The 27,718-nt window shown below is 46.8% G+C and overlaps 1 protein-coding gene and 1 pseudogene across 3 annotated transcripts in view; both read left to right on the top strand.

Annotated features, from left to right (window-relative positions):
* The window catches only part of LOC148506323 (EF-hand calcium-binding domain-containing protein 6-like), a 192,593-nt gene that overhangs the window by 59,158 nt on the left and 105,717 nt on the right, over positions 1-27,718 (top strand). For all 3 annotated transcript variants that reach the window (XM_088447002.1, XM_088447003.1, XM_088447004.1), the window contains exons 4-9: positions 689-789; positions 4,401-4,478; positions 8,506-8,673; positions 9,580-9,717; positions 10,555-10,655; positions 12,822-12,964. In XM_088447002.1, the coding sequence (XP_088303128.1) occupies positions 689-789; positions 4,401-4,478; positions 8,506-8,673; positions 9,580-9,717; positions 10,555-10,655; positions 12,822-12,964 (729 nt within the window). The remainder of the gene's footprint in view (positions 1-688; positions 790-4,400; positions 4,479-8,505; positions 8,674-9,579; positions 9,718-10,554; positions 10,656-12,821; positions 12,965-27,718) is intronic.
* Positions 15,983-16,776, top strand: LOC148506324 (cyclin-dependent kinase 5 activator 1-like; annotated as a pseudogene).

Below are 27,718 nucleotides of genomic sequence, written 5' to 3'. Positions count from 1 at the left end.
ACAGGCGACCGTCAAACTGTGCAGCGCCCCATGAATTCTGGATACCTGAATGGCGCCCTCTGTCCATTTTGGCACCCGGAGCTCATGCTCTACTGGAACCACCCTCGCTACTCCCCTGCATGCAGTGTGTATGCCCAACTGCATGGCAAACTCCTTTGGAGCTGGGCAAAGGTAAATTGCCCCCTCCAGCGCCACAATTACTGGGCGTACAAGTGTGTAACCGGCCTTAGGACGCAGCACTCGGATCTGTGATGCGGTCAGGAGGCGTCTGTTTACACCAGGCTCCTCCTGCTGCGTTTGAATATTAGTTGTATGGTAATGTACTACCGATTCCCTGCTGCTGTGCAATATTGTGCAACTCTGAATCAGGCCCTATGTGCTCTATTGTCTCCTGCAATTTGGTACTACAAGCCGTCAGTTCCTTATACTAGTTCAATTATTTTCATTCAGCAGATCCTCGTCATTCACACTTATATATACAAATTACAACTGTATGTATCTGCAGGGAGCATTTGTAAGATGATGTTCTACTTTAGATATGAAATAAGAAAAGTGTGTCATACTGTATTTCACGCTTACTGTACTTTTGACATTTCATTAGGCTTGTGAAGAATTAGTAAATGTTTGTAAGTTTCCACTGGTCAGTATAACGCTTACATTTCTAAAATGACATTATTCTTTATTGCAGCTGGAGCATATCTTGCGGGAAAAGTTACGATCCGGGGGATATTTCAGCCTCAGGCAACTGTTTAAGAACAATGATCCAGACGGCAAAGGGCAAGTGAGCAGGTTTGTGAATCAATCACACCGTCAAACCCCTGCCTATATCACACTATGCTAGCTTGCATGTAAGCCATTGTGATCTTCATTTATAGGGAGACATAAGGTGTTGTACAAACTACAGTACATATAAAACTAGAGACAAAAGGGTCTTATTCAGACCAGCTCGCGAGCGCTATACGCTCGCAAGCGGGTCGATGTTACCCAAATGCACATGCGCACGACGGAGGCGCCTCCGTCATGCGCGAGACCCGGCGAGCGACGGGGAAGCTGTCGCTCGGGGTCTCGCACCAAAGGGGGCGTGCTGTCAATGGTGATTGACAGCACGCCCCCTTTGGTGGGCGTGCCGGGGGCGTGGCTGCCCAGACGGAGGCGTTCCCATGGGAACGCCTACCGTCTGGGTCCGGCCCCACTGACATCACTAGTGATGCCCCTTTCCCCAGCCACACCCATGTTACACAGGTTATCCTCTAGCTTCCCCCGTCCTGCCATATAACAGAATACACTACACCAGAGGTTCCCAAACAGTCTTCAAGGCCCCCCAACAGTTCAGGTTTTAGATGTATCCAAGGTTAAGCACAGGTGTTTAAAGCAATTTGACTGAGGTACTAATTAAGTCACCTGTGGTCAAGCATGGGTATCCTTAAAACCTGGACTGTTAGGGTGCCTTGAGGACCGTGTTTTTTGGAACCTCTGCGCTGCACTATCCCCTGCTCAGATAAACGTACTTGGGCATCTATTCATGAAGATGTGCGGTACAGAATTTATACTTTTCACTATGATTGCATCTGTTCGATGTGATCTATAGCTTAGCTAAGTTGCAATTCATGTACCCTTACCTGTCTTGCGAAGCGATGCGGTAAAACGTGGCCACTTCCCATGGGAACGCCTCCATCTGGGCAGCCACGCCTCCGGCACGCCCACCAAAGGGGGCGTGCTGTCACTCACCATCGACAGCACACCCCTTTTGGTGCGAGACCTGGAGCGACGACTTCCCCGTCGCTCGCCGGGTCTCGCGCTTGCGCACGATAGAGCTCCCTCCATCGTGCGCATGCGCACTAGGGCACCATCGACCCGCTTGCGAGCGGGTCTGAATGAGACCCAGAGAGTGCTGGCAGCGGAGGCAACTGCCAATCAGCAGACTGAAGTGACCCGGCATATTCCGGTAACACACTCGGAGCAGGGGAGTTTTTCTCCCTCCCACTTTCTCCTTGGGCACTACTGATAGTCCGGAGTCAGGGAAGGGGGCTTAGAGAAGGCAGGTAGACAGCTGTGCTTTAAGTGGCATCTCTCGTGGTCAGTAGCAATCGATAAACCTGCTTAATTGCTAGCAGCAGTGGCATTTTTCAGCAGGAACAAGCAGGAACTCAGGGCCTGATTCAGACCCGGTCGCAAGTGCTGAACTCGCAACCGGGTCTATGGTGGCTCTAAGCGCATGCGCACGATGGAGCCGGCTCCGTCGTGCGCATGCGCAAGACCTGGCTAGCGACGGGCACTCCGTCGCTCCGGGTCTCGCAACAAAGGGGGCGAGCTGTCGATGTTGAGTGACAGCTTGCCCCCTTTGGTGGGCGGGCCGGGGGGGTGGCTGCCCAAATGAAGGCGTTCCCATGAGAACGCCTGTCGTTTGGGGGCGGCCCCTCTGTTAGAGCCGAAAGCTCTCTGGGGCTTGCGGCCACGAGACCCTACCACAAGGGTCTCGTCGCAAGCCCGATGGTCGCGATGGTCTTGACCATCGCGACCATCATCATGGCAGCTCGCTGTAGCTGTGGGTGGTCACCCACAGCTATGCGATAGGCCAGGAGGACGTTCTAAAAAAAAAAAAAGCCCGGCCCTGATTTAGGGCGAGCGGCTCTGAATCAGGCCCTCAGTTCCTCTCATTAACTATTATGTAATGTCCTGGGCCAAAATGTATTTTCCATAAGATAAGTTTTATTTCAAAGTCCCTTTTGAGTGCCTTCTTTTCTAAATACTATATATAAATGTATATATAATCAGGGGCGTAGGGAGGGCGGCTCCAGTGGAGCGCAAGCTCCAGGCGCCGCAGCTGTCCGGAGGCGCCGCGCACTGCTGTGTACCTGGCAGCTGTCTTAGCTGACAGCGTGCCTGGTGCCAGCATTGAACCATTAGCGCTGGCCTCTGAAGCGATCGGAGGCTAAGGAAGCCTCCGATCGCTTGAGAGGCCAGCGTTCCCAGTAATGCAGTGTGCGGGTGACGTCTTGACATCACCCGCGCGCCGTGGAGCAGGCATGGCCGCGCCTGCTGGATCTAGTTAGATCCAGTCAGGGCGCCAGCGGCAATGACAGCACGGATGACGGCTCAGGTAAGTACTGGGGTGGGGGGTGGGGAGGGAGGGGTCAGAACTACAGCGGGGGACACAGAACTACAAGGGCACTATTGGGGGCACTGTAGTTGGGCTCCTATACAGGGGGCACTGCATATGGGCACCACTACAGGGGGCACTGCATATGGGCACCACTACAGGGGGGAACTTCATATGGGCACTACTACAGGGGGCACAGTATTGGGGGGCAGAACTACAGGGGTACTACTTTAAGGGGCACAACTACTGGGGGCACTGCATATGGGCACCACTACAGGGGGCAATGCATATGGGCACCACTACAGGGGGCACTGCATATGGGCACCACAACAGGGGGCACTGCAAATGGGCACCACCAAAAGGGGCATTGCATATGGGCACTACTAAGGGGGCACAGTATGGGGGGGCAGAACTACAGGGGCACTACTTTAAGGGGCACAACTACTGGGGGCACTGGAACACTTGAAGGGGGAGCCATAGCATGCACGTGCTCCGGGCGCCCTGGCTACACGCTACTCCTCTGTATATAATATATATGTATGTATAAACTATAATATATATATAAAATCGTTTTTCTATAGCTCCACTCCCAGTAGCTCCACCCACAGTTCCTGAACCTATTTTTACAGAAAAATAGCCCTGGCTAGCTGCATTTGTTACATACAGTGGTGAGTTGGACTGGCATGTAGAATAATGCAGCCTATCAATTCGCTAGGAACTGGTGACATCACTGTGACATCTGTGCGGTGACATCACTAAATAGATCCTATTGATTTGATAGTCTTAATACCATACTTGCCGACATTCAGCCCCCTCCTTCCGGGAGGGAGCTGAATGTCTGTGCACAGCGGGGGGCGTGGCCGGGTAATGACACAATGTTAGGGGAGGAGCTGGGGGCGGGGCCACGTGATTGCGTCATTGTGGCTCCATCCCCTCTTCACAATGCCGAAAATATTGGCATTGTGAAGCAAGGGGCGGAGCCAAGATGACGCGATTTATCGCGTCATCTGGCCCCCACTGCGGGGGTTTCTTGTAGTAGTTGGGGGCAGGCGGCAGCCAGGAGGCTTGCCTGCCTTTCCGGGGGGTCGGGAGCGGCACCCGATATTCGGGAGGCTCCCGACCAAATCGGGAGGGTAGGCAAGCCTGGTCAATACTGGTTCCACTCAGCTGGTAGGCATATGAAAATGAAAAGAATTGGACAATAGTGAGTTAATCAGTTTTCTTGTCTGACATATATTAGAGAGGCTTGTAATGTGTCATGTTGCCAGCTACTTGTACAGATGACATTTGTGTCTTATAGGGATGTTCTACTCATAATGTTAACAAAATTCCTTGGAAGACCTATAAGCTCTAGACAGTTTCAGCAACTTCTTTTAAGGTAGGTGATCGGAAAAACTTTAGGTTTTATCTCTATTATACATGACGTATTGGATATATGAGTCTGAGTCAGAGGTGGACACAAATGGCTTCTCAGCTGCGATCCCCTAAGCAGTGCGCTTGTGTGAATATGCAAATGTTGCAGCTGCCTAGCTTTGCCTTGAGACCCCCACTAACTTGCTTGTCAAGTCTGCCGATCGGGGACAGGGACGAAACCATCGGACGCACATTGGTTGGTGCAGAATGGCCGTGAGAACTGAGATGCTGGAGCCATTTTTACTGCGTACGAGATCGCAGTTGTGGTCTGTGACACGCCCCGGAAACAGCCGCGACCCTCCTGCGTTTGAAGCCGCCACTCCCCCTTTATCTCCCACAAATGCTCACTGACTGTTAATCACACTGCGTCTGCGATGATAATGAAACTTGACTTGCGCAGTGTGACTCATACGCATGCACAGACCACCGATAATCGCTCAACTGCGAAAACCTTTGCATCCACCTCTGAATCAGGCCCTGTGTTGTGTAGACTACCTTTACGTTTTTACTTGTTGTTAGAGTTTTCAAGTCTTATTATTTTGTTAACATGAAATTTCTATTGTAGTGTGTCTGTGAATTTGCATAAAAAATATTTGTCATAGGAGAATATCAAAATGCCAAATACATAGTAGGATAATGTCTTCCAAACACAGTTGATCAGTTTTAACACACGTTGGGCGTGTTTCAGAGATGGACTCAGGGCCCCATATAACAACGATACATCACCTCTTTTGCATTCACTAAGGGGTTTATCCTTTCAATATTTAACAAACAGAGGTAATCTAAGATTATTGCTGTTTGTCACAGTGGGCCTGATTCAGACCCGCTTGCAAGGGCTATGCGCTCACAAGCTGGTAGATGGTGGCCCAGTGTGCACGCGCACTGCGCGAGCCCCGGAGCGAGCGCAAAAAGCACTCGCTTCGGGACTCACTACAAAAGGGGCGGCTGTCGATGTTGATCGACAGCTCGCCCCATTTTGTAGGCGTGGCGGGGGGGTGGCTTCACAAATGGAGGCGTTCCCATGCGAACGCCTGCCATTTGTGGGCGGCCCTACTGACATCACTAGTGATGTCAGTAGGTGGACTTCCTGCTCTAATAGTGCAGGAAGTCCACTGAAGCGTGCGGCAACGAGACCCTACCGCAAGGGTCTCGTCGCAAGCCCGATGGCCGCGATGGTCTTGACCATCGCGACCATCATCATGGCCGCTCGCATAAGCTGTGGGTGTTAACCCACAGCTATGCGAGTGGCCAAGAGGCCGCAAAAAAAAAAAAAAGCACACGCCCTGATTCAGAGCGAGCGCTCGCTTTTTGCGAGCGGCTCTGAATCAGGCCCAGTATCTTTACATGGCAAGAATGGGGACCCAGTGCAGCCTTTCTGGCTTTAGCAAAGCCTTTCAGGGAGGGCCGGATCAAGGCTTGTGGGGGCTCTGGAGCAACTAAGTTGTGGGGGCCCCCTCCAAGCCACACGGCACCTATGCCTGTCCCCTTCCCCAGCACCATACGGAGACTTTCTCACCTGATGTCCCGGCCAGCAGAGCTGCTCCTGAGTTCCTTCCTCAGCATCACGGACATGTGTCATGTGACGCTGATGGGGGACTCGGGAGCCGCTCTCTGTCTGTGCTGCATGCAATAGAACAGCCGCGGCTTCTGAGCCCGGACCCCATCCGGGAACAAGTGCCGCTGGACACCTGTTCTCGGCAGGGTCATATCAGCCCTGTGTGGGGGCCCGTCTATGCCCCGGGACGACCGCCCGTCGCCCCCCCCCCTTAATCCGGCCCTGCTTCCAGGCACTGCTGGGTCCCTGCCGGTTTAAACAGTCGTGCACATGCGCAGACTGGCAAGGTAAGTAATGCTGAATACCAGTGGCATATTAGTTTGTATCACTGCAATACTAAACGAAATATGCTGCTGGTGTTTAGGTAAATGGGGCCCTCAGTGCCTATAAATACGTAGTTGAGCGATGTTTTGCGAATACACATGAGCAAAAAGTCTCAAAAAACCATTACTACGCACACACTAACCAATGTGCGATGCCATTCGCAATTGTGTACGGAATCGCTAACACTTGAGAAGGGGTTTGCGATCCCTGGGTGTATCAGGGTGAAGACTGGGAAGTGACCTGAAGTGATTGCAAAAAGGGGCCGTTTCATGGGCGTGTTATGGGAGTGTCATGGGTGTGTCTGGTTACGCTGCTGCATTCCCAATCACAAATACAATGATTCAGAGGCTATATTTAGATTAGAGGAGAGTAGCTAGAGTAGACCAGGGTTGCATAAATTTGGATTTAAAAAAAAAAAATAAAAAACGGATTTATTTAGTTATTTTTTAAATAAACGTTTAAAAATGTAAAACGTTTACTTAAAATTTTTTTTTATAAAAAAATCCTATTTAAATCCCAAAAAATCTGATTTAAATCAAATAAATTCGTTTTTGATTTGTTTAAAAAAAAAAATCTAATTTTATGCAACCCTGGAGTAGACTCTAGGCTACCTCATATGTCGATGGTGAGACCAATGTTGCATAGATGTTGGTTAGTTTACAATCTCCATCGCAAATGCACAGACCACTCAGCCTGAAAGTGGGCGTCTCATGGCTCGTACACTACATCACACCGTGGAGCACAAAAGGAAAGCAGAGATCAGCATTGGCATAGTCCTGCACCCGCTATTTTGAGAGTGACTGCGACCTGTATTACCAACCATCTCAGAATCAGGCCCATTGATTATATTGGGTTTCATTTATTAGCATCTAAAAGAGCTTTTGAGCCTAACATTGAAGCATAGAGCTCAGGGCCTGATTCAGACCCGAGCGCTCGCAAGCTGGTCGATGTTGGCGCAGTGCACATGGGCACGACGAAGGTGGCTCCGTCGTGCGCATGCGCGAGACCCGGATAGCGACGGGCAAGCCGTCGCTCCGGGTCTCGCTACAAAGGGGGCGTGCTGTCGATGGTGAGTGACAGCACGCCCCCTTTGGTGGGCGGGCCGGGGGCGTGGCTGCCCAGACAGAGGCGTTCCCATGGGAACGCCTACCGTCTGGGGTCGGCCCCACTGACATCACAAGTGATGTCAGTGGGAGTGCTTTCAGCTCTGATAAGGCCAAAAGCACTCTAGGGCTTGCGGCAACGAGACCCTACCACAAGGGTCTTATCGCAAACCCGATGATTGCGATGGTCTTGACCATCGCGACCATCTTCCTGGCCGCTCGCTATAGCTGTGGGTGGTCAAGAGGGACGGCCCTGATTCAGAGCGAGCGCTCTGTCAGAGTGTCCGGCTCTGAATCAGGGCCTGAGTACAAAGTACAAAACATCATTTAAAATAGTAAAGTAGGAAAAATATTTTGTTCTGTCGTCTGATTAGCTGAGCGTTGAAAATTACTACAGTCTAACAATCGTGATGAATTTCCACTATTACAGTGATAGCTTTCTTGCAACTGGTTTTATATAGATAATTTTTATTTTTTTGAAGCTTTCCAGCTCCCTGGTCACTATCTATTGTTTTTTATTATTATTATTATTATTATTATAATAATAATAATAATAATATTACTTGTGACCTGTAGATTTAGTATAAGAAACAGAGCTCATGGCAGAAACTGGGAATAACAGGCTGCAATCATACTTACCTACTCTCCCAAATTTTTGGGTAGCCCCCTGCACCCCCAGAAGTGTGTCAGGATCTCCCGCATCCCACCTACTTCCTAGTGAAGTGAGCAGGATGGGGAGATAATTTTCGGGAATCGTGACTCCGTATGGAAGGGGCTGGGCAAAATGACGTGAAAACGGGCCTAATGACATGGTAGCCCAGCGCCCCACCCCTGAAGTGGCCAGCTACGTCTCTTCTCCGGGCTTCTCCCTGAGAGGAGATTTACAAAGTCTGCATTCTTTTGTATTCTTTCAACACTTGCTTACCAGACACCATATGGTAGAATTTATATAGGATCACTATGTGACTGACCTGTGTATTTTCCTATGTACATATCTACTGACTCTCTAGGCTGAAACTTGATGAAAAGTCCGTAATAAAGTTTGAAGAGCTGCACTCAACAATAAGGGAACCTGTGCCATCTGATCGCCCAGCTTGGCTGGATCCAATTACCAGGAGAACAGAAGACAAAATGTTGACTGCATCCCAAGTCCATACACAACTGAAGACTAAACAAAAGTAAGAGCAAAGAGCATCATCATTCAGCTGTAATGTATGTAAGCAGGACAATATCTGACCCAGGTGTTAGTGTTTATTTCCATTTACTGTACATTAGTGAATAAAACAAGATATATAACTATGCTTCTTTATATTTAGCGTACTTAACAGTTTTTCATCAGATTATCAAATGAACGCTGTTATGCTTGTTTTTGTTTGGATCTACGAAAATGCATTGGGGAAGTGGAGGAACGATATAATGGGCGGTAATTGTCTTTAAAATAGTGCTAAATGAATTCTGTAATCTAAAAAAGCACCAACAGTTAACCCGGGTTGGGTACGTAATGCAGACGCTCGGGATCTCGGCAGTCATAATCCCGACGACAGCATCCCGTCAGGGTTAGGATACCGACACCTGTCGGTCAGTATCCTAACCCTCCCCCTCTCCCTTACCCTCCCTTTCTGGTGCCTAAACTTAACCCCCCCAGTACCTAAACCTAACCTCCCCCTCCCCGCACCCTAAATCTAACCCTCCCCCTTAGTACCTAACCCTCCTAGTGTCTAACCCTATTGCTAACCCTCCCCCTAATACTGCAACTTACCTTCGGAATTCCGGCAGTCGGGATGCAGGCACCAGCATTCCGAGCGCCGAAACCCCCCGTCAACCCTATTTTATAACCAAAAAGCGGTTGTATTTTAGAAAATATATAGAGTTAGTTTACCACTATTGTCGAGACAATACCGCTTTCTGTTTCCTCCCAGTTTATAGATATCCCTGTAGAGAGCCCAGTCTATTTATGGGCAAGCTGGATAATGCATGAATTATTTGCACATAACATCAAATAACACATCTTATGTATTTTATTAGTAATTACATAAGTTTTAATTGATTGCATCCAAGATACATTGTGTCTTCATGAAAACTAGATTTGAGGACCTCTCTGCACTGATATCACAGAGGAAGCCAGATGGTTCGACAAGGATCCTACCCCCCGAATTCAGAGATGTGCTTGGACAACTTGGATTGTACATGGAAGATGAAGAGTTTAATAAACTTTTTAAAAGGTTGTGTTCACCTTTTAGTATAATATTTTGTATTATAATTTAATACCTTTTTAAACAATATTTTCATTTGTTTACTGTCTTTAAATGATTGTATCAAATCTACAATTTATTTTAAAAGAAGGCTGCAAGTGCAAGTCCTTTGCTTGTGAAGAAGAGTCACTATCTGTGCTGTTGAATCCCTCTTAATATACAGCATCCACTCCACCAGCTGCACACAAACTGGTTATTAGATTAATGGGTAGTGTAGAGCCTTCGGGAAATATTGAATAATGAATTCTTATAGGAAGTGGAAAGAATTACAACATTTACCCTTGTACATCCTGAGCCTTGTTTGACTTGATTGATTTTTGAATTAATGTAATCAGTTTCACTTTCTATGAAATGTTTTTTATTTATGCCAGTCATATTGTGTCACGTGTGGCAGTATAGCGCCAGTTTGCCAATATCGCTGTATGAGTGTCTAGCATTAGTGTATTTGCTAGTTGAGTACCCTATTGTGATTTCTTTCCCCAAAAATAAGCATTCAATAAGTGGCTGAATATATCACAAGTAAGCCATAAAATAAAATATTTTTGGTAAATATACTTAATTATAATCTAAACATTTAGAATGTTTTAAATATGCAGTAATGCAGTGAGCGAATGTATGAAAACCATAAAACTAATTAAAATGATTATAGAAGTCTAACATCCTTATGATATTATGATATTTCTAAATATATTTGATACGTTTAGTTCTGTTTTAGATTTGCATATAAATGTGTCCAATGCTTCTGTAACTCCTGTGCATTTACATGTGGGCTTTAATGTGTCTTATTCTCCAATAACCAAACATTAGATATGATGTGGATGGAACAGGTGTAGTTAAGGGAGATTTACTGTTGAAAAGACTCGGAAATGAAATCCGTAGCCATTCATCAAGCCGTACAAGCACAAAAGGTAAGAAATACATTTATATACTAATGTCGTATAGCCACATTCATCTGTGGGACATGATTCAAAGCAAACACTGATTAATTCATACAAAAATATTTGTTCTGTGTTTATCAAGTAAAAAAAAGAGCTCCATATAAATCAGTGTAATGTTTGCTTGATATATATGGAGCAGTCAGCTTGTCCCGCAATACCAGATTGCCATTGGGACAGTTCTTAGTCTCTGTACTGCCAAACTTGGTGTTATGTCCTAAATATATGATGTCCTCTTGATTTAGTCAACCACTTAATACACATAGGGGTCTATTTAGTAAAAATAGCAAATTGTAATATCAGCGTTTTTCACCAAATATGCAATCTAGGAAAAGTTAGGAAACAACATCATATGTATATAAAATACCCTGCCAGGATTGTGCACTCAAAGAAAGACCTGTACCAGGGGAGAGATAAAAGGTATATGTTTGAATCCCAGTGCAGATGCGCCTACCTATCCCCACATGCAGAGTACAGGTGCTGAGGGAGCAATGCACTGTGAGAGAAAGCAGGAAGAGAACTGCCTTTCCCCTACTTTTCTCCAGTGGGATTAGACACAACACAGCAATCCAGAGATGGTTCTCTCCAGGTAGAATGCTGGAGAAAACAGGTTTTTTGCTTTTATAAATAGACCCATAGGGGTATATTTACTAAAGTGAGAGCTTTCAGAAGTGGAGATGTTGCCAATAGCAACCAATCAGATTCTAGCTATTATCTTCTAGAACAGTGTTGGCTAACCTTGACACTCCAGCTGTTGTGGAACTATATATCCCAGCATGCCCTGCCACAGTTTTAGCATGCCCTAATAGCAAAACTGTAGCAGTGCATGCTGGGTTATGTAGTTCCATAACAGCTGGAGTGTCAAGGTTAGCCAACACTGTTCTAGAAGGGCAGTGGCAAACGCAGGATTTCTAGAGGGGGGTTTCCAAATGCTTGATTTTAGAGCGAGTGTGGCCAGTCCATGAAGAGGGCAGAATTAGTACTCAACCAGTTTTATTATGCATCATACAAAGTGTATTGTGTATCATAATTCTAGAATATACAGGACCAGTGATCACAATAAGCCATTAGATGCAGCAGTAGGGCCATCCTGCCTGAGCTGAATGTTTTTATTTTAGATGTGGTCACCATTCCAGACTATTGGAGCAAGTCCAGGAGCCTGGATGAGCAGCAGAAGAACCTAGCACTGCCCTGGACATATATGTACATATTGGGCTCTATAGTAGTGCATCCCTAATAGTGCATGTTTTCCAGATCTCCTAGTTGATGCACAGGTTATTTATTACTGGCTGATACATGTTAAAAGTTCCACAGGTGGTGCTAATTATTTCATTTGTGATACTGAGAAGAACATGCAACACTAGCAAAATTCTATTATATTACTATTTCTACTGTGGTCATGTGTGCGCTAGGGAGGGGGGTTTCCAGGCAGATGGAAACCCCCCCTGCGTTTGCCTATGAAGGTGCTAGTTAAATGTTAAGTAGAATCTGATTGGTTGCTATGGGTAACAACTCCACTTCTAAAAACTATCACTTTAGTAAATATACCCCACAGTGTTATAAACAGCACAATATACAGTCAGCAGCCTGTATGTCACGATAGATTGCCATCTGCACAATATAAATAAAACCCTTGAAATGTCAATGCAGTCTATGTACTAAGCCCTGGAGAGAGATAAAGTGGACAGAGAGAAAGTTTTCAACCAATCACCTCCTAACTCTCATATTTCAAACACAGGGCCTGATTCAGAGGCGCACGCTATTTTTGTGTTGCGCACGTGTGCACTGGGTCACCATCGACCCGCTTGCGAGCGCTGTGCGCTCGCGAGCGGGTCTGAATGAGACCCACAACCTGTAACATGGCAGTTAGGAGCTGATTGGTTGGTATCTCTTTTTACTTTATCTTTCTCCAAAGCTTTATCTCCGCCCACTTTATCTCTCTCCAAGGCTTTGTACATAGACCCCAATAGTTTTTATGAGTGCTATACATGCAATATACATATATAATTGTAACCTGCAACATCAGGATAGGGAGGTTTAGTCATAATTATTGTAGTACCATCAATACTGTTTACGTATTTTGGATCATCAGAAAGGTAACATTGCAGCCTGTCTTTCCTATCCCCTCTCTCTACTTAGGACAAACCAGAGAAATGTCTCGGGCTGAACTAGAGCGGAAGGCCTCACTCAGCATTGAGAAATGGATGAAGGATAAGTTTAGAGAGGGTTTTCGGAGCATGAAAGAAGAATTTGAGAAGCGTGACCCACAGAGAATCGGCAAGGTCGGCATCGTTTATATGATTCAGTAATAAACAACAGTCACCTATACACAGGAATGCTAGATTACGTTGTGTAATTACATACTGTACACTGTCTAATATTTCTGCAAATGAGAGAGATCATAAATACAGAAGGCCCTACACATTGTAGAAAGAACAGGCTAGGTAATTAGAAAGCAATCCTCAACTCTTGTGTTTATATCATGTGTGCAGTATGTATAATGTAATAATCACATACTGTATTACATGGGAGATTTTTATCAAACTATATAATCTCTGTTATTTGGGTCTCTTTTGTAGAACTACTGTATGTTAATAATTGAAAAGAGGAGAGGATGTAGGTGTTATGTTACGTTTAGAAGAAACTGAGATATTTACAGTTACAGATACATTTGACATTCGACATGTATTGGACAAAACACTTTATACACAAAATATATCAGTAAATAAACTACTGACTTATAAAGTAACATAGGGCCTGATTCAGCAAGGGACGCATGTGAGAGATTGCACGGACCGGCCGCTGTGCGATTATGCTAATCAGTGCATACACACGGCATCCGCAGCACAAGGATGCAGACGCCCATGCTCAATCAGTACGCAGGATAGCGCAAACATCGAGAACTATCAGAGCCCACACGCACAATAGAGGATGACCTGACCTGGCGCAGGATTTTGTCTGTGCGTATCGAGACGTACGGCTGCGTATGCGTTCGCCTGGCCACCCCCCCATCACCACCCACAAATGGCACTTCCTGTCAATCAACATCGGTATGGTCTGCGTACACACACTGCGTGTAGTCTGCGTATTCTTACCTGATCGCACTGGCTAGTTCGCGCACACGCAGTGCAAAAACATCGGCTGAGTGCGTGCGTGCTCTCACTTACGTTCCTTGCTGAATCAGGCCCATTGTTACTATGATCCCTAGGTTGACTTGTAACACCTTCATCCTTTAAAAAGTAATTTTTCAGAAAATTGTTACATAACACCTTCATCTACTCGCCTCGTCAATAAAAAACGATTTAGATGTCATATTATTAATATTTATTTAGTATATATACCTAAGAGCTATTTTAATAATATATTATGTATCTATCTTTATTGTAATTGAAAAGATAATACATTACTGAGTCACAGCTAGAGCATGGGTCCTGATGCTGGTTTACAGGCCAATGAGATTACAGAGCTGATACCAGGTTCAACATTTTATTTGCTTATAGCATATTGTCTTGTGCACTGTATAAATCATGAATTAGGGGCTCCGCTCCCCTTCCCAACATTCACCCAGAATAAAGCACGTACTGTAACTCATTACTCTGGGATCGGTTTCCTCTGTAAGTCACAGCTTTCCTGCTGTGATGTATCGAGTACAGAGCAAGTACTGCATCAATTAGCGTGGCAAAGACACGCAGACCCTCACACATATGGCATGGCATGTAGAGCTTATTGCTGCCAAAGAGGCAGAAAAAGGGAGCAATGGGGCATTATACAGCCCGAGTACAGTAAGGGCGTGTTATCACAAATGTAGTCACACACAAACAACCACTTCCAGCCCCATTCTATTACATGCAGCTCGTGGGGGCCCCAGGGCAAAAAAGTTGTGGGGACCCCTTCCAAGCCACACAGAGCCGAACCCTCTCCCCTCCCTGACAGCCCCAAACATGGCGAAACCTTACACCCCCAAGCCACATGAAGACAGGGGCAAGCACCGGATTTTTTTGGGGGAGGGGTTGTTTCTAAATATAAATACTTATATTTATACCGAATATATATATATACTATTTATTTTTGAACAAAGATGAAAGGAGACGCACAGTAGTGAAGTATATAAAAGTAAATAACTTTACTAATAGGATTAAAAACACTAACATAGGAAATGTGTGATACATTGCAATATCTCAAATCAAGCATGAGGAAGCGGGGGAAACCCAATCGCATCAACACACTGGCATTCCTCTCTGAACCCGTGACGTCACCACGATCATGTCCTAGTCAAGCCACGCCGAGATGCGTTTCGTCCAATCTGACTTCTTCAGTGGGACATCCCACTTAGCAAGTCCAATTGGACACAACGTCATGGGCACCACGAGTGCCACCTACGTGTTTGTATATATGTATGTATATATAAATATATATATATATATATATATATATATATATACATACAGTATATATGCAGCAAAACACAGCGGCACTCACAGGTCTTGTAACAAAGAATGATGCCAATACATACATACATACATACATACATACAGTACATCTCACCACTGATATTAGCAACTGCATTGCATGCATATAAGCAGAATAGCGATCCATGCTGAATCAGGCCCACAGTCAGGACAAATCTCTGCCAACCTAAATGAGATTTACTAAATGTCAGTGAAATGTAAATTGATTCCCTCTTCATGTGACTTTGATATAATAGAGATTTGTTATAAAGGGTTTCAGTTTATTAGGATTAAATAAAAATTTCACACAGAACCTCAGAGATAATGATTTAGGTAATTGCTATAATGAATTTCAAAACCTATAATTTCATGTTCTACAGTCTACTCAGATGGATTTTGCTACCTGGGTGCCACAGACTTACATATTCAGAAAATGATTTTACACTTAATATTTACACACTGGACATAGATAATCAGTGCTAGAGTGATTTACTATAGTTTCTGCTGCTGCCTGACCAGCACATTCAGTGTACTCACATAAGGTTACATCACTTTTTGATTTGCCTAGATGTTATCAGTAGCTCATTAGCATAAATAACGCATCACAGTCATCATTCCGTGTCACAATGCCCAATGTAAGCAGAGCACCTCTGACAACAACCTCCTGGACTCAGTCGCTGCCTAGTCTACAAACGGGCAGCTTCTTTCACAAAGTGCTGGAAACGGATTGTACCTATCTGATTGCCTGCTGCAGTCAGAGCCACCACAGATCACAGACCGAATCCGAATTTGTTTCCCGCAGACATTTCTGCTTGCAGGTACTATAGATAAAGGATAGGAACTTGATTGAGAATGTGGAATTGTCTCCCATTCCAGTGCTTCCGCAAGGCGGGTCAGCATGTGGAAGATTCACCAAATGGGACTCATTGTGCTGCTGTCGAGAACAGCAAGACTGGAGGATCTGTCGAAAGACAGTCGCTTATCTGGTGCTTTAGGCGATTTATCGCTAAAAGGAGACAACGCAGGAACGGCGACACCAATGTCACCCACCTCATCAGAGAGAGCATGAAGGGTTCTCTATCCTGTGTTGATTTAACAACCTTCACACAAGTCTCAGACAACACTTTTGCTAAAATGTCGTTGAAGACCAGCAAGTGTGCTTGAATCCAAAATGCACCATGATGCAGGCATCCACCAGCGAGCTCCGAAGCTGTTTTGCCGAGTTCATCTGTAGAAGGTGTCACCAGCTGAACAATCTGTCAACTACAGATATAATTTTATGGATGACAAGAATAGACTCATCTCTCACTGGATACTGGCAGGAAGAAGGCTTCATCAACCCGACCAACGTAGTGTTCCTCTACATGCTCTGCCGAGAGTTCATACTATCAGAGTTGGACAGTGCGGAAGACCTACTGGCATTTCTATCAACATGCCTGTATATATCCTATGCATACGTTGGTAGTGAGACCTCCTATCCAATGAAGCCATTCCTAGTGGAAGGTTCAAAGGAAGACTTTTGGAGCCGTTGCCTCTCCATTATTGATTCCATGAGCTCAAAGATGCTGCGCTTCCATGCTGACCACCAGTATTTCATCCAGATCTTTGTCGATCTCAAAGCTGAAGGTGGACAGGAAGGCATTTAAACAGCCTAGAATAGTACTGGACAAGTAATCAACATCACTCCAGGCTATACATTATACACAGCAAGCTCCATCATCAGCTCCAGGCTATGCACAGACACAGCAAGAACAACCATCAGCTCCAGGCTTTGCAGCAACCAGCAAGGTCCACCATCAGCTCCATGCTGTGCAACCACACAGCAACTCCACCATCAGCTCCAGGCTGTGCACAGAAACGGCAAACTCCACCATCAGCTCCATGCTGTGCGCCAACACAGCAAGCTCCACCATCAGCTCCAGGCTGTGTGCAAACACAGCAAACTTCACCATCAGCTCCATGCTGTGCGCCAACACGGCAACCTCCACCATCCGCTCCAGGCTCTTCGCCAACACAGCAAGCTCCACCATCAGCTCCATGCTGTGCACAAACACAGCAAACACTGCAATCTCCACCATTTGCTCCAGGATGTGTGCCAACACAAACATCAGCTCCAGGCTATGCAAATACACAGTAAGAACCACCATCAGCTCCAGGCTGTTCGCTGATACTGTAAATTCCACCATCCACTCCAGTATTTATAATGTTCTTTGCATTTACAATAAAATGTTTTGTGTTTTTCTCTATAAAATTGGTTGGTGTATTACTTTTGCTAGACAAGTCTCATATATGGACAGAGGCCCTGATTCAGAGCCGGACGCTCTGACAGAGCGCTCACTCTGAATCAGGGCAGTCCCTCCTTCATTTTGGAGCGGCCTCCTGGCCGCTCGCATAGCTGTGGGTGACCACCCACAGCTATAGCAAGCGGCCATGATGATGGTCGCGATGGTCAAGACCATCGCGACCATCGGGCTTGCGAAGAGACCCTGCGGTAGGGTCTCGCTGCCGCAAGCCCAGGAGTGCTTTTGGCTATATCAGAGCCAAAAGCACTCCCACTGACATCACTAGTGATGTCAGTGGGGCCGGACCCAGACAGTAGGCGTTCCCATGGGAACGCCTCCGTCTGGGCAGCCACGCCACGCCACGCCCACCAAAGGGGGCGTGCTGTCAATCACCATCGACAGCACGCCCCCTTTTGGAGCGAGACCCTTAACGACGGCTTGGCCGTCGTTATTCGGGTCTCACGCATGCGCACGACGGAGCCGGCTCCGTCGTGCGCATGTGCACTTGGGCACCATCGACCCGCTTGCGAGCGCTCAGCGTTCGTGAACGTGTCTGAATCAGGCCCAGAGTTCAACTATGCAAGCTTTTGTGATTTTCTAACTGCAACAATGCTCTGCAGGGGGTCTAGAGATCACCTTATTGGCCACCATATCTGTTTGTAAAACAGGAAGTGGGACTTGCAAATATTTATGCCACTCCATATACCCAGTGCCAGCTTTAGAGATGTTCTTCCTACAGACTATACATACGTTTTTTTGATGATGTTTTTTAGGTTTATTGGCTATTTAAAGTAAATATAGTAGAATTTATGTGACTTCCTAATCAATGATAATTGGATAGAAACATTCACCTACTTTTATGGTTCATTTCAAAACATGAAGCTGGAAAAACTAGAAAGCAGAGCAGCTGTAGGAACAAAGGGCCCGATTTAGACACACTCGCTAGATGCGTTCATACGCAGCCAAAGTATGCAAATCCCGTGATCACACAGCAAGGCATTAGCACGCCCACTATGTCTTGGCGGTGATCGCGGTTTCTATTTAGACGCCCAACAGCCTGTCTTAAGACGCCCACTTTCCCTTAGTGATACACGTCATCTCCATGAAGTCTATGCAACAATCGAGTAACATCGGATCCATACGCAGAACTTGTGGTAGACCATACCCTACTGCAAGCACTGCGAATGCTTCTGTCACAAATCCCGGATGGTTATGGATGCGGCCCGTATTTAGGGAGTTGGCTAGACCTAAGCCTGAGGTGCGGAGTCTAATGTGCCGGCGGTATTCAACAGGGACCCTCGCAAGAAGGTATTGGGTTGGCTGCGTCCGACACACAAGTCGCGGTCCTCAGGATAGGTTCCCTTATACAGTTGCTGGTAAACTCTGGATGAAACGAAGAAGACGTATAGCTTAGTCTACAGGTCGGGTCAGAACTAAACGGACTAGACGGTACCAGGAAGCAGGCGTAAACAGGTTACAGGGAATAGCCAAAGTCAAAACCAGATATCAGGTGTAGTACCAGGGGTCAGGCGAAATCAGGGTCACAAACGAAGCCATGGTCAGAAACAGGTAATGGAATATCACAAGAACGCTGGAGTATGGTAAATGAGCCTATACTCTGGCACTGGAGTGCTGCCAGAGACTTCCTTAAATGTGCAGGACTACCCCAGTCACTTCCTGTGATGTTGCTAAGGGCGTGTGTATGGCCCTTTAAATCTTAAGCAGGTCGGCACGTGCGCCTGTAGGGAGCCGCGGCCGCCTGCATCCGTCAGGGGAAGGAAAGAAAGAGACCAGCGGGGAACGCCGGTGACACACCACCCACTGGCCTTCTGCAGACCAGCGCCGTCGGTCCTGGTAAGTAAGTGCCGGAGTCCGGCGCGCTGTGACAGCTTCAGTGTGTAATTCAGCCATGTGACGTGTATTATGGCTCCGCGTCTTAATTATGCACACCTCTAAAACGGCGTTAAGACGCTCAGCCACGACTGCCTTTGCACCACCACTCCCTCGTTTCCATCGACCAACTCCTGTCACCACCCACAAACGGCTCGTCCTGTCACTCAATCTAGCGGGGCGTCTATGTACAAGGGGCGATCGCTTCATGATCGCATGGACTGGTTCGCGCATGCGCATTGCGTCTTATACGCATGTGCAGATTGCAAACTTTGATAGGCTACGTGTGAACGCAGCCTAGCGAGTGGGTCTGAATCAGGCCCTAAGCTCTAGCACCCATTTGTACTTCATCTTCCATCCAGCTCCAGGTTTTGGAGTTGGCTCTTAGCTCCAGGGCTGAATCAACCATTAGGTATCATACAGTAGGCCAGTGGGCTCTATAGGGCATGCCTGGTACAGGACAGCAGCAGGTTGCCCAGGTCACCCAGCAGGTGATCTGCATCTTCAGCCTGTGAACCAGCCATCTCTAGCGCAATACAAAAAACTTGTCATTTAGTATGTTTGTCATAACAGTTACTGTTTCTTTTTGCTATGATTACACGTGTGTGGTATATTTTGTCAACATTCATGTCGACATTAGAATGTCAACATGGTCATAATGACAACATGCTTGACAATAATCATGTTGCCACTGATAAAATATCAACATCATTAGAATGTCGATAAAACATGGTGGTCTATAGTGGAAACTTACTTTGTACGGGGATCCGGCAGCTCCAGCGGTGTCTTCCAGGTTCGTCAGTGATGTCAGGTTGACTTCTGGCGGATCCTGTGCCACTTCCGGTGGTAAGTATGACTAACCCTTACCCTAATCTTTCCCCTTGTGTCTAACCCCAACCTTCCCCCTAGTGTCTAACCTCCCCTTTCGTAGCCTAACCCCAACCAGATCAGAATTTAGACCCCATGGGATGCCAGGCAAGATACCATTCTGAGCCCCACCTCCTCCATTGCATCCAGATTACAATTTACATACCCTATATGTGCCCCCTAAATGTCAGTAGACCATGCGTGCACAGTAGTCCCTATAAAGGAGTGAAGAGACCACTGATGTGGCCACTTCACTCCGAACAAATCAGAGGGTCAGGCTCCTTTTGGAGCCTCTGTCCCGGAGTATGGTATTTTATACATTGGGGGCGGTGTATAAGCAAGGTCCCTGGGAGCCCAGCCGAAAGTACCAAGCGATGCTATGGTGTTGCGGCACCCGTAGGGGTGATGGAGTGTCAGCACAGACGTCCTAACGGCAATATGATTCTGCGCACTCAGTAATAAAAGATAAATAAAAGTAGAAATAAAGCTTTGGGCTGCATAAGGCAGCCACTGTTATACAAGGTGATCCGAGCTCCTGCTGGACACTAAGCAATCTGATTTGGCTCAGGGGCGGGGTTTAGTGGGGAGGTACCGTTGCATCCTGGAAGTTGAAAGCTTAACTGTTTGGTGTCCGGTCCTTATCCACCACCTACATCCCCCCATGGTATCCCTGTGGATCCCTATGGACCCTGAAAAATATATTTTAATTATAGGGTTTGAACCCCAATAATTGATAAATATGCCCCTCTTTGTCTTTTTCTCTCCGCAGTTTTGTGAATAGATATGTTACAGTGCAGCTTCTGTCCTTATTGGGACTGGAGGGTGAAATTGTTAGAACAATATTTGGGGGCCTATTCATTAAACCTAAAAATTCTCTAGAGATAATTAGGTTTAGAACTCGCATGGAGTTCTAGCTAATTATAGGTGGAATTCATCATTCCACCTCTCCATAAGTTCCTATTCCGAAAAGCTGTCATTTTTGCGATGACAGCTTTTCGGGAAATAGATACTCTTCCCTGCCTACACTACCTTATCGCATCTGGAAACAGTGCTGCGCATGCGCTGTTACATCTGTAAAACCAGCGCATGCGCAGCACTACCTACAGATGCGTTAAGTTTGTGTACCCCCCCTCCCCCCTCCGCTCACCTCCCCCCCCCCCCCCCGACTTACCTGTCCGCGCAGCAGCCTCTGGCTCCGTCCTGCTGGTCTGTCATGTGGTTTCCCAGCAGACCACATGACAGATTAGAAAAAAAACAAAAACTTTTTTTTTCTTCTAAACTTTCTTGTGCTCTGCTGGGGAGCACACATGTCCGACCAGCCTCCGGGGCCTGAGGACGGAGCAGAGCGCCGGAGGGACTCGTCGGGGGACCTGCACACGCGGATACAGGTAAGTCGATTCTGCTATTCGCCACCTCACAGTGGCGAATAGTAACTGCATCAAATTCCGAAAATTCATAATTTTCGGAATTTGATGAATACCACAATTTCCACATCCCCATACTAATGTATGGGGAGTGTGGAAATTAACGCAGGGGAACTTAGCAAGGAGATATCTGTGATATCTCCTGTGCTAAGGGGCCTATTCATCAACACTAAAATAACGTTTTTAAGGACATTTTCCTTAAATAACGTTATTTTGGTATTCATGAACAGACTTAGCACAGGAGATATCACAGATATCTCCTGTGCTAAGTTCCCCTGCGTTAATTTCCACACTCCCCATACATTAGTATGGGGATGTGGAAATTGTGGTATTCATCAAATTCCGAAAATTATGAATTTTCGGAATTTGATGCAGTTACTATTCGCCACTGTGAGGTGGCGAATAGCAGAATCGACTTACTTGTATCCGCGTGTGCAGGTCCCCCGACGAGTCCCTCCGGCGCTCTGCTCCGTCCTCAGGCTCCGGAGGCTGGTCGGACATGTGTGCTCCCCAGCAGAGCACAAGAAAGTTTAGAAAAAAAAAATATATATATATATTTTTTTCTAATCTGTCATGTGGTCTGCTGGGAAACCACATGACAGACCAGCAGGACGGAGCCGGAGGCTGCTGCGCGGACAGGTAAGTTGGGGGGGGGGGAGGTGAGCGGAGGGGGGTACACAAACTTAACGCATCTGTAGGCAGTGCTGCGCATGCGCTGGTTTTACAGATGTAACAGCGCATGCACAGCACTGTTTCCAGATGCGATAAGGTAGTGTAGGCAGGGAAAAGTATCTATTTCCGAAAAGCTGTCATCGCAAAAATGACAGCTTTTCGGAATAGATACTTATGGAGAGGTGGAATGATAAATTCCACCTATAATTAGGTAGAACTCCATGCAAGTTCTAAACCTAATTATCTCTAGAGAATTTTTAGGTTTAATGAATAGGCCCCTAAGTCTGTTCATGAATACCAAAATAACGTTATTTAAGGAAAATGTCCTTAAAAACGTTATTTTAGTGTTGATGAATAGGCCCCTCAGTGAGAGATTATAGAGGAGGAGTTTTAACTGTAAAAGCTATTGGTGTTCAGTGGTAGATGTAAGGCTGGGTGGGGGCACAGTGCAGAGCACCTATGGCTCAAAGATAGGTACAGTATGTGGGCAGGGCCTGATCAACATTGGGGCAGATGGAGCTGCAGCTCCAGGCTTCCCATTAAAATAGGCCCACCATTCACAGGATCCACTGGAGACTGGTAGTGTGAACAGGGAAAAAAAATCATGTCACAGCCGGCATCTGAGGCCGTCCAAGGTCCTGCCCATATTAACCCCACCACCCCATGGCCATGGCATGATCAGGATGGGTCAAATGTGGGGTATGAGACCTGGACACCGTGATAAAGGGGGTGAAGGGCATTGTCCATATGGACCTCTTCTGCAATATCCAAATGATTAAGGTCACTGTGAATGCTGCAGACACACAGTGGGCTCCACATTTAAAAGCACCCCTGCTAGCCAGGGCCATCTCTTCCATTGGGCTTGTTGGGCAGATGCCCAAGGATCCGACGCTTCTAGGGGCCCGCCAACCGACTCCCCTGCAGCCGCGGGTTAGTTAGTAAATTTGTGATATTTTTTAAAGCTGGCCGCCGGCCCACTGTAGTCCTCCGCTCTGCTCCTCCTCCCTCCCGTGACGAGTACTCACCTCCGTCATGAGCGCGCCGTTTGGCTCCGCCCCCACCAGATAGTCTGTCACTTTCTCCAGGCTCCGGCTGGCTTGTGTGTGGCTCCGCCCCCTGATTCCCACAGTCTGTCACTCATTTTGTCTGCAGGCTCCAAATGGCCAATGTTTAACTCCGCCTCCTGCAGTCTGCTTGTCACTCACTCTAAAACTCGCCTCCAACAGTCTGTCTGCACTCTGCAGCACTGATCCACGCAATGGAGGTGAGGTGAGTATGGAATTTTTTTTACATGTACTCGTGGATTATCTTCTTGGAGAAGGGGACGTGATTGGCTTCAGGGATACATAGGTGAGTATGTGAGATAGTGAATGTGCATGTGTGTGTGCATGTATGTTTTAATAAACTTACTTTCACGGTGTGTCTTGTCATTTTTTAAATATTTTTTTGGCAGGTGAACTACAGGTGCCAGCAGGTCCGTAATGCCCTGCATGCTGGTACTTGTTGTTCTCCAAGTACCAGCATGCGGGGGAGGCTTGCTGGAACCTGTAATTGTACTGCAAATGACAATATTTTTATTCTTTCAAATGTACCACATTTTTACATAATCAACCCGGCACCCAACGCTCCAGGGGTCCCGGGGATAGCCCCGGGCTATCAGCCTAGGCCTGGGGTGCCCTGGAGAGGGGGACTCCTTTATTGGGGGGGTCCCCAACTCCCCAGGGATTCCCGGCCTGGGCTGACTAGTGGTCAGGGGTAATGCTTTGGCCGGGGGACCCAGTGAAAGGGTTTCCCTGGCTGTGGCATTACTCCCCCGCTAGAAAGGGTCCGGTGCTGGTTATGGATAATGCAGGGGACCCCTATGCTTTTTGTCCCCTGTATTTCCAGGACCGGCACGGCTGAGCCCAGTGCTGGTTGTGCTAAATACAGGGGACTGCTACGTCTTTTGTCCCCTGTAGTTTGACATCCAGGACTGGCTTGGAAAAGCATGGTGCTGGTTGTGCAAAATACAGGGGACCCCTACGTTGTTTGTCCTTTGTATTTAGCACAACCAGGACCGGCTGTGAAAAGCCCGGGGCTGGTTGTGCTTTGGGGAAGGGGGGCAAGCCATTTTTGTTTTTTCCACTTTGTTTACATTTTTTTTTAACACAGATGCATGGACGGATCTCAGTAATCTGTCCCTCGTCTGTGTCTTTTATCACAGGTGCTTGCCGCACAGATCTCACTGGTCCGTGCGGACATCTGTGTCTTCATGCATCTATAACAGATATCCCTGATCCGTGCATGCAGCATCATGCAGATCCGAACTACATATAATTCAGAAATACACACTGAACGATATGCCACCAGATCGTGGACGGTACCGACGGATCTTTCCTGCAGCAGGAAAGATCTGACGAGGCAATGAGTGACCCGCGGCCGCCCATCTTCTGCTGCGTAGACTCCTGGACCCGGAGGACCCATCCCGGTCTCTGTCTCCTCAGAGGAGACTCCTCTGCCACTGCCTCTGTCCCGACTCAGACTCCCAACCCGACCACAGACGCATGCACCCACCCGCTCCGCAAAGGTAAGGGCTGTGCTGCGGCTGAGCAATAAGCCCCAGGGCAGTGTGAGAGACACAACTGCTCATACACAGTAGCCTATCTCCTGTGCTGCTGTGGGATATTTATTTACTTGTGGGGACAAAAAAGTTGCAGGTACTTGATTTGACTGCAAGGGACTGCTTCTCAGTTCCAACTCCACTCCTCTGGTTACCAGAAGCAACCACCAGTCCTCCAGCGCCTATGTTTTATATATAATTCATTTTGGAAACATTGCACAAACTTTTCTTTTTTGGGCAACCTCAGCCTATCAATTATCCAGACACAGTATACAACCGTAGTGAGTGCCAGGGTCAGCCAAAACTTTTTTTTTTTTTTAATCAATTGTCTGACTGATTTTGTACTACTAAATCTAAATGTTTCATTTTATTGACCATTTACATTTATTCGTCATGTGAATGGATGGATAGGGGCCCCAGTGCATTGCTTTGCCCAGGGCCCACACTGCTGTTAAGACAGCCCTGCTGCCAGCCCTGATCTGCCAGTGGAGGTAAAAAAAAACTACTGGGAGCTGGAGAACATACATTCTTCTGTCATAAGAAGAAGGGTACGTGAGTCACATGACACGACAAGTCCAAGGGTGCAAGCAATATTATAATATGCCTTTGGCTGTGACTGTTCTCACCACTACCGTCACGGAGCTTCAGCCTGGCTTTCACCATCAGCTGCTTCTGGATAAGTTATCAGAGAAGCAATACAGCGAGGAAGAGAGAGAGAGAGAGAGGAATGAAGATGTGGAAAGATAATTGGTAAAAGAGGGAAGCTTTGTCAGGAGAGAAAGATAGAGAGTGTTTAGAGGGAAAGGGTGCAAAAAATGAGGAAGAGATCAAAAACCGAAGTATGGGCAAAAGTAAAGGAGATAGAGACAAACGTGGGCAGAGCCATGGAGAAGAGCATGGGGTGTAAAGGGAACCAGTTGGAAAGTGCAATGGAGGAGAGAGTGGTAGACAGAAAATAAAAAGTGGACATGAGAAGAATGTACCAGTTATCCAGCCTCAGAGCTGGATAACTGGTACTGGATAGTATTAATGCATCTCAGTACTGAAGTTGTGGGTTCGATTCCCACTATGGTCCTAACTGTGTAGAGTTTGTATATTCTCCCTGTGCTTGCGTGGATTTCCTCCGGGTACTCCGGTTTTTTCCCACAATCCAAAAATATACTGGTACGTTAATTGGCTCCCATCAAAAATTAACCCTAGTGTGTATGTGTGTGCCTATGGTAGGGAACATAGAGTGTAAGCTCTACTGGGACAGGGACTGCTGTGAATGGTCATACATTCTCTGTAAAGTGCTGCGGAATATGTGTGCACTATATAAATAGCTGGTGATAAATAATATAAATGGCCATTCATGTATTTCAGCTCCAGGGCCATGCACACCTTAATTTGGCACTGCCTAAACCTCAACTCTAAAGTTTTCCCAACAGGTCATGTTTTGAGGATTTCTGTCTGTGGAAGCAGGTCTAATAATTACTGACCCAGCAAAATAGGATAGCTCACCTGTGCATGATTAAAGAAATCCACAAGACATGGCATGTTGGTGGTACTTGAGGACTGGAGTTGAGGGCGCCTGGTTTATGGAGTGGTAGTGAGTGAAGGTTATTAATTGGAGGAGGTATGGGGTTGGGGGATGATAGTGAGAGTTATTTCAGTGTTTGATGAATGGTATCTGAGAGTAGGGAGTATATTTACAAAAGGTCGATTTTCATCAATCAACGTTGATTAAAATCAACCTTTAATAAATATACCCCTAGTAGTGGGTACTATATTGTACAGAATCACTGCTTCTGTCAGCCTATCATTGGGCGGTGATATAGAAAATGCATTATAAATCAGACGCATGCGCTGTGTAGTTTAGGAAAAGTGACACCTGGTGGATACGTTATGACTTTTTCAGTCCTACGTCATGTTCTGTTACGAAACTTTCTGTGTGGCGCAACTCATGGCGTAGTGTGTGGCATGAGATGCATGATGCGCTACATGGCTGTATGGAGCTACAAACTAGCTAGGCACATCTGTACATACATACACACTAAAACAATACACATATATACTTACACTTGATGCAGCAGCTGCTGCAGGTATAGGTTGGAAAAGTGGCTGGTTCATTAGGCCCCTGAGATATGGGGGTGGGGCTTGCCGAATTGGCTCTGCATCTATGTGTTAGGGGGGGTTTCTAGGTACTCAGAAACCCACCTGCATGTACTAGTATGAAGCCAGCCCCTCTCCCCTCTAGAAAGCTGATGCAGCAGCACTGACTGTGCTGCTACTTACAGTAGAACAACAGTGGCTGCTGAGCCTCCACCCTGTAACAGGTGCCGCTGTACACCTGTTCTCAGCAGGGTCACATTGACCCGCTGTGGGGGCCCTTCTGTGTGTGAGGGCCCCGGGATGACTGCTCCTGATGCCCCCCGCTTAATCCGGCCCTGATTACATGCTGGGCTGGGGACACTATGGGCCATAGTTATGCGGGCCATACATCAGATCTGCAATTCCCTGATTCCCCCACACGATCGGCAATCAAAAGTGCAGATTGGCATCGATGTTCATCCATCCCTTGGAATTGGAGAAAGTCTGTATGATAAAAATCCCAGACTCACTGATCTTGATAATTATTTGGTCGGGATCGGCAAATCAGGGTAATCCAACATGTCAGAGTTCCCTGATGCCCCGACCCAAGCGTGAGGGGATCGGGGAATTGCGGCAATCAGTCGCAGATGTTCGGGCCCCATAAGAGTTGCACACAATTCCCAATGTGGATGGATCTGCCTGCAGACACAACACAGCAGTTACCAGAGCCAGAGATCTCCAGTCGCTTCTCATTTATGACTGAATGGGTGTTACTGGGGCATAA

Source organism: Taudactylus pleione, unplaced genomic scaffold (assembly GCF_031769625.1).
Source record: "Taudactylus pleione unplaced genomic scaffold, aTauple2 ptg000408l, whole genome shotgun sequence".
Taxonomy (NCBI): domain Eukaryota; kingdom Metazoa; phylum Chordata; class Amphibia; order Anura; family Myobatrachidae; genus Taudactylus; species Taudactylus pleione.
The sequence above is the reverse complement of the archived record's forward strand: the minus strand, read 5'-3'. Positions and strand labels throughout refer to the sequence as shown.